A 17,134-nucleotide genomic window follows, 5' to 3' on the forward strand; every position below is an offset into this window, starting at 1 on the left:
AGGCGGATTTCTGAGTTTGAGGCCAGCCTGGTCTACCAAGTGAGTTCCAGGACAGCCAGGGCTATACAGAGAAACCCTGTCTCGAAAAACCAAACAAACAAAAAAAAAAACTACCTGGGCTTTGATAAGACTTTTCAAGTGGGCCTTACTATTTTTTATTGAGAATTGAGACCTTGAGAAATTTTTTTTTTTTTTTTGTAGAATTAGTATGGGAAGTAACAACAAATCACTAAATTAATGAAAGATACACTTGGCAATGGTAAACAGGACTGGATGGCAGGGAAGACTGAAAGCAGAGAGACAGCTAAGTTGTAGCTGCACCAAGGTGAGGTGAGGAGAACCTGAGATAAAGCTGGGGAGTAGGTAATCCTTAGCAAGGCTTCACCATCTTTTCCAAACTTGTGCATTTAGTTTTGTCTTAGTTTAGCTAGGTTTGCTGAGACAAAACCTAGCTTACCATTCCCCAGTAAGCAGCTGAAGTGGTCTAACCTAGACTGCCATTCTCCATGCCTCTAATGTGGTTGCCTATTGTGTCTTTCACTTATGTGCATGTAGCTGCAAATAGATAGATAGATAGATAGATAGATAGATAGATAGATAGATAGTAGTACCATTTCATTCTTGTATCAATCAACAGATCTGACAAAGCTGGTGGAACACCGTACAAGAAGCAACAAATTGGAAAGTTGAACCTAGTTCTAGTAATGAATCTTAGGAACGTCATTCTGACTTAAGCGTTTGAATGTCGGGAAAAATCTACATATAAGAAGACTAATAAACCTCATCTACTTCCCTTTAAGATGGCCCTTAAGTCAACTGTGTAAGATCACCTGAAGTGCCTGTTACAAATGTGGGTCGTGGGCTTGGTAATTTAGTTTTTATTAATCACTCCAGATGCTTCTAATACAAATAGCCCACACCGCCCTATCATATCCCCCCCCCCAAAAAAGTGCTTAAGATATCCCTGCATCTCAAAAACTCTTGGATTTGTTAAAAATTACTTTTAGATTTACTAAACACTTTGCATAAAGCACTTCATTCTTTGTGAAGGAAGAAACACTTCCATTATTGAAATGAAGAGCCAGACCCCCCGAAGATTCAGTTAGAAGTTCGGTGTGAGGAAAGCTGGTCTCCCATTCTAGCCTTTTTTCGTCGTAAGGGTTTCTCGTCCTCCCTCCACCTGTCATCTCCTCCTCTCATCCCCCGAGTTCCTCGGCTGCATATGATGGTTCGCCTCTCTTTCGTAGATCCGTCACAGCCCTCTCACCCGCCACGGCTCCAGACAAGACTGGAGAGCAGAGGTTGGAGAACAAGGGGGCACGGAGTCATCCTGAGTCGGGACCTCAGAGTGTTGTCCTTGTCCCTCCCCGAGCAGAGCAGCAGCACAGCGTCCCCGCTCGCTCGCCCTTCCCGACGGCCCGCTTCCCCGACTCCCCAACACTAGCCTAAGGGGAGGGCGCTTCCTTTCGGCCTGCATAGTGTTCCTGACGGCGACGAATAAAATACTACTCTGCAGCGGACCTGCGACTGACTCGCAGGTTCCCGCAACTTGCAACCTGAAGTCCGGGCGTGACCCTGGGGTGGAGGATGAAGCGACTGCGACATTTTACCTCACCCTTCTCCGGCCTGGCCGCTTCCGGCCTTTCCGGGTCGCCCATCGCGCAGACTCGGCCAGAGCCACCCGAGCTGAGGAACTGAGCGCGGCCGACCAAATCCGAGGAGGACCAGATCGTACTGTGCGAACCTCCTCCTGCTCCCGGCCCGCCTGGCCGCGCCGGTCCTGGGTTCTAGCCGGCCCATTGAGGGGCCTTCCCTGCGGTGGCTCCGCCCAGGCACGCTACTCCCGGCGCCTCAAAGATCCGCCTTTCCTGCCGGCCCCGCCCCACTGCCTAGAGATCCGCCTACCTCAGCCGGCTCCACCCAGCGCCTCAGAGATCCGCCTACCTCAGCTGGCCCCGCCCCTCGCCGCAGAGCTCGGCTTCCTCAGCTGGCCCGCCTCTCTTCACTGAGCAGGGTCCCCACTCCGGCGATGGCTGCCTAGGTTCCAGTTCGCAGTACCAGAGCACTTCAAGCCTGTTCTTTAGCGTGGCAGGACCCCGCCCACTCTTGCTCCCGCCCAGCCTGTCATCTGCTCTGAACTGAATTCTGGAGTGTCTACTGGAATTTGCAGTCTGCCTTACTTGTGTCAGACTACCTGGTACACGAGGTGACGGGTACGCCTGGACATTCCCTCGCCCTCGTGGTGCCCCAGCGACACGGTAGGTTGCACCCAGTCAGTTCGAGAGACTGCCAGAATGGCTGTAGAGCTGCCCACTGGATGGGATGTGGAGAGCAGGGTGGGGAGGTCGACACTGTTAAAAACTCCAAGGAGAAAGGAACTCTTGTATTTCAGCGACCAAAAGGAGAAACTGGAGGGGGAAAGTGTGTGCGCGAATGGAGCTTGAGAATGAGTAGGAAAAATAGCTCAATCCAGGGAAATACCTTGAAATCTTTGTGAAATTGTTTAAGTAACTGAGTAATATTTATTGAACTTTCACAACCTGATGAGTTCTATGCTGCTCAGCCCTTTATGTGAATTAATCTTTGAGATATTTCCCTGTAGTCGATACTGCAATTTTCATGTTCCAGATTAAACTGAACCTGAAGATAAATAACCAAGATTAAGCAACCAAAATACAGTAGACTCCAATATCCTTGCTACACATACTTTTCAAGGCAAAGGTTAAAGTGGTAGAGAGATTCAACACTTCTGTATTGTAAGGACCAAAGACTGAACAATGATGGTGGCAATACTCTTGGTTGAGTTGCTTTTTTGTTTTCAGCATATAGTACATATATGGTACATACGACAGAAAAATATAATAAGCGGGATGGGACTGTAGCTCAGTGAGGGAGCATGTAAAAGGCCCTGGGTTCAATTCCCCACACTACCCCTACTTGTATACAAACGCAAATAAAATATACAAATTAAATAATAATATGGTGAAAGAAGAGTTGAGTATGGTATTGAACACCTCTGATCCCAGCATTTTAGATGGGGGCAGGAGGATTGTGAAACCAAGGTCGTCTTGGGCTACACAGGAAGATACAATCTCAAAGCCCAAAACCAAAAATGTGAAAAAGAAGAAAGAGGTTTTTCAGCAGATTTTGGAAAGAGCCTTGTTATGACTTCAACAACTGGCAACTGTTTTGTGGTTAGCCTCTAGAATATAAAGTAGGATAGACATTTTGCTTTGAGCTCTAAAGTTTAACCTGAAGTTACTTACACTCTTTCTTAGAGCAATATGATCAAATGTTGAGTGAAAACTTTTTATATATTAAATTCTGGGAGGAAAGTCATTCTCACAAAAGATAACTTACCGAAGATTGCATGGTAAATAAACTACAAAGATTCATTCATTCAAAGTCATCAAACAATACATCTCAAAGCATTTTTTTTTTTAAGATTTATTATATCTAAGTATACTGTAGCTGTCTTCAGATGCACCAGAAGAGGGCATCAGATCTCATTACGGATGGTTGTGAGCCACCATGTGGTTGCTGGGATTTGAACTCAGGACCTTTGGAAGAGCAGTCGGTGCTCTTAACCACTGAGCCATCTCTCCAGTCCCTCAAAGCATTTTTTTAAAGAGTAATTCTGCATGAAGACATAGAAGAGCATTTAGATGCAGATAAGGCGGCCTGCTTAATACTCCCTGAAATGTGTTATTTTGGAAGGAAATGAATGCTTAGCATGGCACCGAATTCTAGTCTGCTTCTTCAAGTAAGTAATATGAGGAATCCCAAGTAACCCTCCCTTCTCAGAGCACATAGAGATGCATTCCTTCAGTGCTTTCCTGAAGCTCCATTTGTATTGATTTCTTACAATTTTCACAGCTCTGTTCAATTGAAGTCTCTTCAGTTTGCAGAGTTCCACATGGCCTTCTCACAGGGCAGACATTATCTCCCAACCCTCCACTCAGCTGAGTGTGAATACTGGACAGCATTTCCCCTCTAGTACCTGGAAGAACCTGTTTGGGCCTACACTAAAGCAAGGAGACGATTTTTAAAATGATTTTAAAGTATATGAATGTTATGTCTCTCTATGTGTAGAAACCTGTGGAGTCCAGAAAAGGGTATTGAATGCCTTGGACCTGGAGATACAGGGTACTTGGAAACAACTTCTGCAAAAGCAGCTAAATCTGCAAAAATCACCCCAAACCCAATGTTTGTATTTGGAGCAGTGGGGACCTCTGTCCTTGGTGCTCATGTTACTCACAGTCCAAGAGACCAAGATAAATCAACTTTTTACTTTCCATCACTTTTCAGCCCTTGAGAGACTGAAGTACACAAGTAACCAAAGACCAAGCTATAAGCAGTGGTCATGAACAAACGCCATTTTGATTTCAGAAGCAGACAAGACAGAGATCACTCCTCTTGCTAGCTGCACTAAGCGTTTGCTTTCCTAGTATCGTGGCTTCTCTTCTACCCCGATCTTGATTCTTTAGCCCATTTAAATATGAAGGTGCAATGTGACTTTCTTAGAAGTGGCAGCAGACATCCATGTAGCAAATACTAATGGTCTTTGCTATAAGAGCAATCAGTGAGAAAGAAGAATGTCCCAAGGGAAGAAAACCCATTTTTAATGTCAGAAACAATAAGCACCAGTCAAACACAATGTTAGGTATTGAATATACAAAAAATGAAACGTGGAAATTCTAGTTTCCTCACTTAATAACTTTTTACTGAAATTTTCATATGTGCTTAGGAACACATCAATTTTATCTTCAGTGAGCATTTCCAGTGTTGTTATTGTTGCCAGTGCTGTTATTTAACGGTTGGCTGCCTACTAATCCAGTCAGCTGCATTGACAAACCATGTAACTCACAATACTTTTTATTCCTTAACTAAATGCAGCATGCCTCTTAAATGATCATCTTAAGTCTTGACTCCTTTATTAGACTCTTCTGAAATCACTGCAAATAGAAGTCTACTTAAGTGTTTCACTGAGGTGGTGCCAGGTCTATAAGAACACATAACTCGATCCCTTTCACATACTACCTTGATTCCTAGGTTTTCCTTTTGAAATTTGGATAGATGCAAATTTGGACAACTCACATCTACAAAACCAGCATAATGAGAATAACTCAAAGATCTACCAGTTCAGATGGCTAGCCACAGTCATTTCTAAACATAGAAAAAGTTATCTGGGGGGAAATTCAATATGGGGAAAGGAGTCCCCCCCCCCCCATGAAAACAATTCCCTGGGTAGCCCTATGGGAACAATGAGCCTGGAGACTCTCCTCGGAGTTAAAATAAAATCCTTACAGAAAACTGGCAAACACCAAACTCTTGCTTTTAAACCACGGAAATATCTGGAGTTACATTTATCAACCCATGCTCACTATTCAGAAAGACCTCCAATGGAGAGGAGGGTTACATATTTGGAAGTGTAGAGATGAGAGCCAATTGGAATAGGCTGTGTGCAGAATAGTGCAAGCTTCACATAGGCAATGGGAATACAAAAATGAATGAGTTAATAGTTTGGGTTTTTTTGTTTGTTTGGTTTTGTTTTTTTTTTTTTTTTGGTTTTTCAAGACAGGGTTAATAGTTTTTAACATCATCTTCCTAGGGAGGGAGAGATGGCTCAGCACCAACTGCTCTTTCTAGGTTCAATTCCCAGCTCCCACATGGAGGCTAACAACCTTCTGTAACTTAGTTCCAAGGGACCTAACACACCCTTCTGTGCTCCATGGGCACTGCATACATGCAGTACAGACATACATACATACATACATACATACATACATACATACAGGCAAAACACCAATATTGATAGAATAAGAATAAATCTGTTTTTTAAAAAGAGGGAACATCTTTTTAAATGCCTTCACCAATGAGTAGCTATAGAGGATATGAAATCAGTAAATGAGTGATACTAAACTACAGGTTTAAAAACATACAGGTAGCCAGGGAATCAACAAAGCCTTTGGCAATGGCTTCTTGGTAGGCAAAAGAGTTCCGTTCTAAACTAGACAGCCAATTGTGCTTCAGTCTAGAAGTGTGGCTCAGCCTTATATTTGCTGTTGTAGCTGTGACATCATCAAAGCCATATTGAATAAAGCAGTTAACTCAAATGAATCAGCAGTCAATAATACACAAATCTGCTTTAAGTTTCAAGAACTGTATGAAGAACATTTTTCCCACAGAAACATCTTAGGCACTGGCACATCCAGGATAGCCACCAGACAAAGGAAGTGAACATAGTTCTAAGTTAACGTTGGTCATCACAACTCATTAATTCAAAAATGTTAGGTGGCCAAGATTGTGGCTTGAGTTTGCTCCCTGGAACTCACATAAGGCAGGAGAACCAACTCCACAAAATTGTCTTTGGACTTCTCCATCTGTGTATTTCAGATTAAAGCCCTTTTAGGACAGCTTTGGGTATACTGGGTGTTAAACTCAGGGTTTCACACAGTCTAAATCATATACTTACGTTCTACACTACTGCATTCTTTCAGAGTATATAGAATGTTCTACTGAAACTATTATACTGAAGCAGATGTTAGCCTTTGAACTCAAACACACTAATGTTCAAATAATTTAGACCAGTCTAGTGTTACGTTTCTCCATAAGCCAGCGCTGTGCTGCGTTTCTGAATGTTCACTGCCTTCCTGGTTCTAAGTTTGCTACTTCTTACATGGGGCGGGAATCTGGTGCTCACAGGCCACACCTATACTTTCACTCTGGCACTTGCTCAGGGCCTCATTTTTATTTACTTACTACCTCAATCCGTTTCTTGGTAGGTGAAGAGTGTTTTCCTGAGGGCAAAATTTTCCTAAAAAAATGTGGCAAAATATGTTAATTCCCTAAATTAATATGGTAGTGAATAATCACAAAAGCCTTCCATTTCTGTAGGCTATGGTTCCAAGAGACAAATGAAAAAACAGCTGGCTACCTAGGAGCATGAGACACTTTAGGCTAATGTGTGACTATACATAAAGTGTGCCTGTCTAACTATTAGCATTCTGACTGGGCACACTTATGTGCTTCACTATTAGGATTTGTAGGGAGCAGGGGATACATGCCAAGGAGCAAATTGAGAAGCCACAAGACAATCTGCATTTGGCTCTCCTACCTGTGGGTCTGAAGATCAAATTCAGATCATCAAGTAAGGCAGTCAGTGTCTTTACCCATTGAGCCATTTGTTTGAGTTTGCAGTCCTTTTAAGCCAACTTAGAACAAAATCATTTCATTATATCCTTTTCATTTTAATAATTAGATTTAAATGGACATATCATGACTGAAGCTAGAACCTTACTGGCACATGTCATTCGTCTCTGAGTTGCACCATCATACCTTTAACAAAATAAATACTACTGCAGTCCAATGTTAGGAATGCAAACGCCATAGTGTCTGTGGTAGTACTTATCAGTTTAGCATTTAACAGGTGGAAAACCTTCATTAAAACAGTTCCCTGAGGACAGCAAGGAGACATTCGTGTTTTTAAATAAAATCACATTGTAAATACATTTGTGTGGTAACAATTTGTGTGTAAATACATTTGAATGGTATTTTAAGTTTTATCTGTATATTCGTACCCATTTTAGTTGATGTAAACATGGTGAAGAACCACTACCCAAGCAGTCCATTACAGGCATATTTATCTAGCCCTGATCAAGTGAGACCCACAACTGATCAACAGTTTCACTTTTTCATGGATTCAAAGTTGGAAAGGCCCAGCTTTAAGAAAATTTTGCAGTGGATTTATATTCATGTGTGAAATGGTATGCTCTTTGGGCTGAGAGACTGCTGGCTTCCACCATTTTAGCGTTACCAGAAAACTGACCAGGAATCTGCAATAATAAGTAAATCTTTGAAATGTGGAAGCATGAGAATTAGTCGCTCAAGGGAAGATTAAAATTTTAGCTTGAGTCTTACAGTTGTTACATTCATTAAAGCGAACCTATCTTTACAGCAGAGATGTTGTCTGAGAACAAGTATTAAGTAGTAAAAGAATTCCTTTTGAAACATCCTCTCAAGCCTGTGGCACTGAGTCAGCCATTCCAGAGCATCTTGATATCCACACTTCAGGAGATGCAGGAAGCAGCCAAACTTCAAAAGCTCCAGTGAAGTTCACTGTCCATTTACTAAATCGTTTCCAGTTCTGTTTTACTTAGCTTCAGTTTATGTGACTTTATTTTACATTTAAACTATTTTATACTTTAAAGAAAAACACCACATACACACTACAACCCCCCCTACACCCACAAAAAAACAAAAAACCCTAAGCATTTTAACCAAAATGGAAGATCTCAGACATCTTGCATTTTAAATATTGCATTATTTAAATTTTTTTCTTTCACTAACTATTAAAAATAAACTTACAATTAGAGTCTAAGTGTCCTGGTCATATTTAACAGTTATCAAGCCTGTCAAGTGCACACGAGGGTTATGTTTATGTTTTATTCCTTTTAGACACACTGATGTTTGTTAGCCCTTAATCAGTATAGACATATAAACCAATGTATCCCTTTGGCTAATTTACATATATCTAATTCAGCATGGTGTTGTATACTTTTTATATCTTAAGTGTCAACAGGGTTGAGAATGCCATGTGATTCAGTTTTTTAAAGGAAGTTACATAATAAAAGCACAGTCCCTTTAAACATGAAAACTATCAAAGGCCAGGAGTCCTAAACAGGCACTGAAAAGACAGGTGTCATTAATTGTTTTAATATTTAAGTAACTAATTTAAATCCTAGTAGGGACTTTTAATTCCTTGTTATCTGACTGAATAAAACTGCTAAGTCCACAAATGTAAGGGCATTGGTCCCAGACTACAGAGCATCTTAAAAAAAAAAAAAAAAAAAAAGACCTGTCACTTAGTTAACTCAAAACCTTTGTGCTGATTAATGATCACACTTCACTTCTACTTGTAAAATGAAAAGGCCTGGCTGGGTGCCATATAGGATTCTCTGCTAACTGTAAAATGTGGACTGATTTTTCTTAACTTTCTTATATTTCACATGTATATAAACTTAAAAAAAAAAAGTTTGAGTATAACCATGTCAGTGCATTGCCCCTGGCTTAAAAAATGTATAACTATATAAATAAAAACTGTTTCTTCAGTGTTACTTGACATTTCTTCTGTAATTTATTTAAAAAAGTAAAATGTAACAAGATACTTAAAAAAAAGGCTAGATACAAAAGTAGTTAAGCTGCTCATGAACATTTAAAATTTTCCAAAATGTATTTTCAGTAATCATGATCTTATAAAACATTTTACAGTTATCAGAAAGTGCCCAGGCTGAGTACACATAACTGAATCACCTTAGTACAGACTGGTCAGCACTCAAGTGCAGTGTGACCTATCCACCTGCACTGGAACAGGGGTACAAAGAAAAAAAGGTGACTGTGATAAGGTATTGTGCATCGGCCCATTTTATGTACAGAAAAGTGCCTCTCAAATGAACACATTACATGCAAAGTATTAGTGGTATTTAGTATCCTAGAGCTGAATGTAGATAAAATAACCCACAATAAAAGTGAGGTTTTTATAGTGGTTTTGTCTCTAAAATCTGAATGTCAAGAACTTTTTACAAGTTCCATATACATAATACACAATTGCAGCCAACCACAAATAACACCATAAAAAAGCTAAAATGAAAACACAGAACATACTTAATTTTTTATTTTGAAATTCCCTATTCCCTCTATACAAGAACCTTTGCTGAAACACTTTCCACAAAGGCAGCAGTGAATTTTCAGAACATTTTACATTTTACCCCCTCAGCAAAAAAGATAAATCACAGTGTAAATTATGTTGTTCTGCTGTCATCTTTGGCTGGGGTTAGACCTAGAAGTTGGCGACTAGCAAACCATCATAGAGAAAAGGTGCCAGTGCTTCTCAGGCCTTTAAGCTACAAACTCAGCAAGGAATGTTTGCATTTAATCTCTTTAAGGTACCACCGGGGGTGGGGTGGGGGATGGGGGTTATGACAGCATTAACTTCCATAAACTTTTATAGACAAATGGGAAAAAAATCTACAAAATTAGCTAGTAATATTACACAGCAATACACACTTTTTATACTCTACACAAAACCAAAATTCTTGGTCTTAATGGCGAGTAGAAGTTTTTGTTTGAGAATCTGTTTAGAGGAATAGAGTGGGACATAAAGTCGAGAAATACAAGTATTTGCAGTAGGAAGATGTTGGTCATCTGGTGGTCTTATTGTGATCGAGGGCATAGGCTGAAAACCTTCTTCACTGGCTGGAAGTGATGGGCTAGATGTCCAGAAGTAGACCTAAACAAGAATATATAATTACAGTGTGGCTTTAATAGATTAATAGTCACCCTGAATTCCAGCAACATCAACAACCCCACTGCGATGTTTTAAAACCCAACTTAAAAACTAAAGCCTAACATCACTGCCTAAATATAAGCTAAGGACAACAACAGGCATGTTAACATGGATGGGGAGAAAGCCCAGGAGGCTTCAACCATAAACAAATTACTATCAACAATTAAGGAATTTGGGGAACAAGAGAAATAGTCTTTCCTAGAAAGCACTCTATTGGTTATCTAACAAATGGTCAGCCTTTAAAACATACACACATCCAAATACCATTATACAAACTGAGCAAGTTTTACTTATGTGTTTAGGAACATGAGCACACAGAGGCACACAGAGCAAGACAGAGACACAGAGAAACAGACTCTGAATTTGAAAAAGAACAAAGGAGGCTTTGGAGAGAGAAAGAGAAAAAAAAAGATGTAATTATAATCTCAAAACAACTAACAAACAAAAATCTCCCTTAGTTTCAAATATTTTCTTGTACTAAAAGACCACAATCAATTATAATGCAATAAACTACATTTAAAAATAAATGTTCATGATTAAAGAAGAAAAAAGGTGTCACATTATGGGTTTTTTTTTTGGTAACTGTCTCGAGGCCCGAGTTTTCGGAGACATCTGAGTTTCATCTGAGACAGGAAGCTATTGTGTCAATCACTAAGGGCCTTTACTATAGCTAAGATCGCTGAGTAACTTACTGGGAAAAAAGAAAATAAATTTTTTCCAACAAACCAAAAACTAAAACTCTCCTAGGCTAGTTAAAAAGCCATTTTATATTTTATCTACTTGCAAAATAATAAGATGCCAATTATGATAGACAGTAATTTTATAACAATAACTGAATATTGGGAAATATCTACAATGGACCAAATTTCATATAATGACATATGGAATTCTAGCCAAAAGTTATTTTGGACAACACATAGTACTAATGATGCCCAGTAAATGTCTAATGTTACTCTATTACAAAATATACCAAAAAATGTTCCTTTACAGAAATACGTACTTTATGAATATAAAATACTTTCTAAGATCTATCCTTCTATATATTCACATACCAATCTTCTAGAACAGAGTTTAATCTATTTACTTTGTACAACTAAGCACTGAAATAAATCTAATAACTTCCCAGAGTAACTCAGAAACTTCAGTAACTGGGGTTATTGTGTAAGAAACATCATCTTAGAACACTACAAAGGAAAAAGAAGGAACAAACCCCCTCCAGAGTACCACAGCACAATGGTTAAAGAACTAGGAACAAGGCTGGTCTCATCCACATTTAACAAATGGAAACAAATTCCGGAATGAGATGGAGTTAGAGGCAAGATCTGGGTTTCATTCCCAGCACCCAAACAATGACTCAAAACTCTAGTCTGACAGGTGATCTGACACCCTCTTCTGGCCTCTGAAGACACTACACACATATGGTAAACAGACATACATGCAGATAAAATACATAAAGGAGAAATGGGTGGGGTGGGGTGGGGATGAATGATCAACCAAAGTGGCAGACTTCACAGAACTTTTATCAGTAAACTGTTCTCCAAGAGAGATCTACCATTCCATCCCCAAACACACACACACACACACACACACACACACACACACACACACCAACCAACCAACCAAAACCAAACAACAACAACAACAAAGCATAGCAAACCCCTTGTATTTCATTCTACAAGTTTTGTGAGACTTTTAACTTACCAGGTCCTGTCGTTCTGTCATGCTCATTTTCTCTACTATTGACCAGAACCAGCGTTTGAACTGGAGGAGCTTCTCAGCATTTTCTCCTGAGGATACAAATTCAATGTGTTGTTTTAGATGTTGTTTCTTTTGAATACTAATAAACTTATATAAACAGAGATAAATTAAACTTTAAATTTTAAGACATCTAATTCCTAACAAGAAATTAGCCAGACGGTGGTGGCACACACCTTTAATCCCAGCACTCAGGAGACAGAGGCAGGCAGATTTCTGAGTTCAAGACCAGCCTGGTCTACAAAGTGAGTTCCAGGACAGCCAGGGCTACACAGAGAAATCCTGTCTCAAAAAACCAAAAAGTTTTTTTAAAAAAGAAGAAATTAAAGCCTTTTGTGTAATTATAAACCTTTGTAAGTAATTAGGTCATCCTGACTTTGGATGAGTAAGAGAAAAAAGTGATCTGTCATCATCAAGGTAAATCTCATCTGTAAACACTGATTCTTCTCCTGTGACTTTAAACCACAGTGCTTCTCAAACCAGAGTTTATAAGCCACATGAAGATGAAAAGGACACCACAGTCTACATTTCTAAAGTATTCAAATGATGCAGATGCTGCTCATCTGCTATCTTTACATATGTTGTTTGTTTTCCCTTCAATACTTTGTTTTAAAATGAAACAAAGCCCATTATAACAACCTATAAATTACCAAACACAAATCGTTAACATAAGAGAAAAAAATACCAGCTTAGAACTTTCTGCAATTTGAGTTTGTCATGATGGTACATCTTTAATCTCAGCACTCAGAGCAGAGGCAGATGGAATCTCTGTGGGTTCAAGACCAGCTAATTCTCCATAGTCCCTATTTCAAAAAACCTAAATCTATCCATAACTAACTTCTCATAGCTTTAAATTCAACACTTACTTTGAATGTCTAAAAATAAAAAACTTCAGGGCAAATCACATTCTGAGATAAAGCTTCTTTGCACTTTTTTTTTTTTTTTTTTTTTTTTGCTTCTAGATGTGACCTTAGTCTTTACAATAGAGTGACCCAGGCACAATTCTACAAAGCAAACATTATGTGATCAAATTCTTTGACAGTCAGAGGCACAGGAAACATTTATTGTTTTTATCACTTTAGCATATAAACATCATTTTCCCACCACAAACAATTTTACTGTATTCTAAATTCATACACACACATCTTTTTTTAGACAGGTTCTCTAAGTATCTGAAACAGACCTCAAACTTCAGATCCTCCTGCTTTGGCCTCTCATAAGGGACAAAATTAGACTAACCTAATTCTAAGCTATCAAAACCTTTAAAAGTATATGAACAAACAAGCAAACCCGACCGTTTACAGAGCTTGGGAAACAGACTCTCAGATCCAGAGCCCCAGAAGGGCTAAGCAAGCCCTCAGGCTTTTACCTCTCCTAGCCTTGCAGTTTTCCTACCTGATTCATCATTGAAAGAAGTGAAACTGATCAGCATCTGCACATTGACTTCACCACAGCCGTTCACCAAGAGCCGGAAGTCCTCAGCTGTTAAGTCTTCTAAGGAATTTTTTGGAAGCACATCTAGTAGACCCTTTCTCATTGCCTAGAGAATTTAAATTTTTTCTTTTATTATGAGTAGTACTCTAGTTTCCAAGCATCAGTTTACACTACAACTCAGTGACTAATTTCAGCAGCATTCTCTAAAAACATTAGTTCCTAAATTGAGGAGAAAAAGAGCAGGGCTGTATTGTGACTTCCCTCTTAACAAAGTCAAGAAAGAAAGAGGGAAAAGCTGAGCACAGCAAACAGGCTGCAGTTCAGAAGTTACTTAGTGTTCTTACATCCCAGTAGGAAAGGGAAATTACTTTTTAAATTATACAAATAACACACAGACAGCTTATGAGGTCAGCACCACTTCAGTTGGTAACAGTGCATTCTAGAAAACAATCTCCCAGACTCAAACCCAAATTCTATTGGAAAGGGTACCCAGACCTAAGTGGAATACCTTGGGCGCATTAATTGTTCAACCTTAGCCTCATTTTGCAGAAGGAAACCCGTGAACAAAAGTATTAAGCAGCCTGCTAATGAGCAGCTAGAAAACAGTGAGTGGAGGGTAACAGTCTCAGTATCATAATCCCCAGCTCAAGAAACAGCGCCATTCACAGTTTACCGAAATTTTATCCTGGAAAGGGAAAGGGCGCATTACCACTGCAGGAATGAGGAATGAAAGGGCCTGAATGCAGGGCTGTCTTGAGAACTTCATGTTTGGAATACCTCCTTCACTGCTGTGACTAGGGCAATAAGCCTTCCAATAGATAACCCAATGTCAATTATGTTAACAATATGGTAGAACATGCTTTCTTCTAAAACTGCAGTAATGGCAGCTGGGTATGCAGCCAGGAAACATTTATACGACTAGCCACCAATAAAAAACTCAGGCTGTGACTCTGAAGGTTCCCGAAGCAATGTTGCACTTTATAGTCAACCCATGTCATGCACTGCCCTTATGTTGCTGGGGGTGTCTTGAGTCCAGTGAATGCTTCTAACTAGGATATTAGTAAGCACAGGTGGCAACAGGATGATTAAAGAACTATATATTTCAGGGCTGGTGAGATGGCTCAGCAGCTAAGAGAGCACTGGCTGCTCTTCCAGAGGTCATGAGTTCAATTCCCAGCAACCACCTATAGAGGGATATGATGCCCACTTCAGGCAGGCAGAGATATATGCAGCAGAGCACTCAAACATTAAATAAATAAAATTAAAAAAAAAAAAAAAGAAACAAAACAAAAAAACACAGAGACTGAAGGAATGACCATCCAGAGACTGTCCAACCTGGGGGATCCATCCCATAAACAACCATCAAACCCAGACACTATGGCAGATGCCAACAAGAGCTTGCTGACAGGACCCTGATATAGCTGTCTCCTGAGAGGCTCTGCCAGTGCCTGACAAATACAGAAGTGGATGCTAGCAGCCATCCATTGGATGGACCACAGGGTCCCCTATGAAGGAGCTAAAGAAAGTACCCAGGGAGCTGAAGGGGTTTGCAGCCCCATAGGAGGAATAACAATATGAACTAACCAATACCCCCAGAGCTCCCTGGGACTTAACCACCAATCAAAGAAAGCACATGGAGGAACTCATGGCTCTAGCTGCGTATGTAGCAGAGGATGGCCTAGTGGGACATCAATGGGAGGAGAGGCCCTTAGTCCTGTGAAGGTTCTATGCCCCAGTATAGGACAATGCCAGGGCCAGGAAGAGAGAATAGGTGGGTTGGTTTTGGGGGGTGGGGGTGGGGGGTCATGGGATTTTTCAGAGGGGAAACTAGGAAAGTGGGTAACATTTGAAATGTAAGTAAAGAAAATATCTAATAAAAAAATTAAAAATAAAAATAATTTTTAAGAAAATGTATTTCAGCCCTACAAGCACTCTTTCAACTTTTGCTCACCAGAGCTTTCTGATGATTACACAGTTTTTCCAATAGTTATATCCAAAAGAAAATGAGTAGTCTGAACTCTTGAATGTAGCTGTAAATTCATTTTAAATTTGAAAACTTGGGCCGTTTGCAGAAGAACAGATTACTGAGCATTATCACAATGCAAAAAAAAAAAAAGAAGTTTTATCACATGACATAGTGCTTTCTAGAAAATACTCACGTGCAATGGCTGTTCTGCAACTACCAACATTCTATGCTCTGCATATTTCCTTACATACTCATATACATTCTGAGGAGTGACTGGTATATTTACACCATTTGGAATAAGTTCGACCTACAAAAAAATTCAGCAGTGACATTTAAAAGCAATTCTGAAGAGCAGTAACAGCTCATGAGAACTTTCTATCTTAACTCATTCTTGATTGTTGTTACCTCCTACAATGCTCATTTTGTGTGTGTGTGTGTGTGTTTTTTTGTGTGTGTGTGTGTGTGTGTGTGTGTGTGTGTGTGTGTGTGTGTGTGTGTATACGCATGCATGCACCTTGTCTCAATCTTTCTCTCTTGGTTCCCACCCCAAACTGTTCTTTATAAAATAAGTCTAACAAAGAACCCAATTCTCTTGCAAAAGTCAGAAAACTGAGTTTGTTTTACCTGTCCTCCACCCTCTTCTTTACACAGGTCAATTGCAAATGCCAAATCCATTGCTGAGAAAACAGCATCAGCATCTGAACTCTGAGATGCAAGGATTAGTTGTCGTAAACTCTCATACATTACAGGGTCGAAAAAAGCAAAGTCATGCCAGTTGACCTGAGAAAATAATCGTAAGAGTCAAAAGAAGCATCCTTTCTTGACGCAACAGTAAATGAAAACTGGTGGTGACGTTACCTTTCCAGGGGAGGGAAGTGATAAGGATTGAACCCAGGAACTTGTGCACGCTAAACAAGGGCTCTACTCCTGAGCTATATCCCAGCCCTAATTTTACTTAACTTACAGGTACAGTGACAAAAGAATCTCCCACAAAATACATAAAATTGCTTTAAAGAGAGAAAAATTAATAAATCTTTGGCTTTGACAATTCATTTAATTTTTTAAAACAGGAACAAAAAAAAATTTATTGCTATGAAGTGGAGACAACAGGATGCTGTCGTTGTTGTAGTAGTAGTTGTTTCAAAATAATTGGGAAAGCCAGCATAATTTGTTGAATACTGATTAAGTGAATAAGCTGGCTCTTGACTAAATATTCCATATGCTCTTAATAGTCACCATAGGATACAGGTTATTAAGTCCAAGTGATAAACTGGACTGCTCTAAGAAACTTGGTAACTTACAAAGGTCACATCACTGAGTTAAACTGAAGTCTAGCAGATCTCAAGAACTAACGGGTCAACACATTAGCATTCAGAGCTTTGGTTTTCACTCAAATTCTATGTATAAGAACATTTTAGCTGGAACATGTCAAAACTTAAATTGTGATCGATCTCAACTAAAAAAGAAAATATATTGGGAGGCAGAGGCAGGCGGATTTCTGAGTTCGAGGCCAGCCTGGTCTACAGAGTGAGTTCTAGGACAGCCAAGGCTACACAGAGAAACCCCGTCTCGAAAAAAAAAAAAAAAAAAAAAAAAAAAGAAAATATATACCTCATTATAATACCCTTGTTTAT

The 17,134-nt window shown here is 39.6% G+C and overlaps 2 protein-coding genes across 6 annotated transcripts in view; both read right to left on the bottom strand.

Moving 5' to 3' along the window:
• Nucleotides 1-1,839, bottom strand: part of Rrm2b (ribonucleotide reductase regulatory TP53 inducible subunit M2B) — a 33,569-nt gene extending 31,730 nt beyond the window's left edge. Inside the window, exon 1 of one of the 3 annotated variants that reach the window (XM_021216999.2) lies at nt 1,611-1,839. In XM_021216999.2, coding sequence (XP_021072658.1) covers nt 1,611-1,658 — 48 coding nt within the window. In that variant the 5' untranslated portion in view covers nt 1,659-1,839. The other 2 variants (XM_029548271.1, XM_029548272.1) reach the window with 2 other exon arrangements.
• A 7,806-nt stretch (nt 1,840-9,645) lies between these two features.
• The window catches only part of Ubr5 (ubiquitin protein ligase E3 component n-recognin 5), a 113,019-nt gene continuing 105,530 nt past the window's right edge, over nt 9,646-17,134 (bottom strand). For all 3 annotated transcript variants that reach the window (XM_021216880.1, XM_021216879.1, XM_029548021.1), the window contains exons 55-59: nt 16,125-16,280; nt 15,694-15,807; nt 13,496-13,640; nt 12,047-12,132; nt 9,646-10,288 (exon numbers count right to left, since the gene is read on the bottom strand). In XM_021216880.1, the coding sequence (XP_021072539.1) occupies nt 10,076-10,288; nt 12,047-12,132; nt 13,496-13,640; nt 15,694-15,807; nt 16,125-16,280 (714 nt within the window). In that variant the 3' untranslated portion in view covers nt 9,646-10,075. The remainder of the gene's footprint in view (nt 10,289-12,046; nt 12,133-13,495; nt 13,641-15,693; nt 15,808-16,124; nt 16,281-17,134) is intronic.

The sequence above is a fragment of the Mus pahari genome, chromosome 17 (assembly GCF_900095145.1).
Source record: "Mus pahari chromosome 17, PAHARI_EIJ_v1.1, whole genome shotgun sequence".
Classification (NCBI taxonomy): domain Eukaryota; kingdom Metazoa; phylum Chordata; class Mammalia; order Rodentia; family Muridae; genus Mus; species Mus pahari.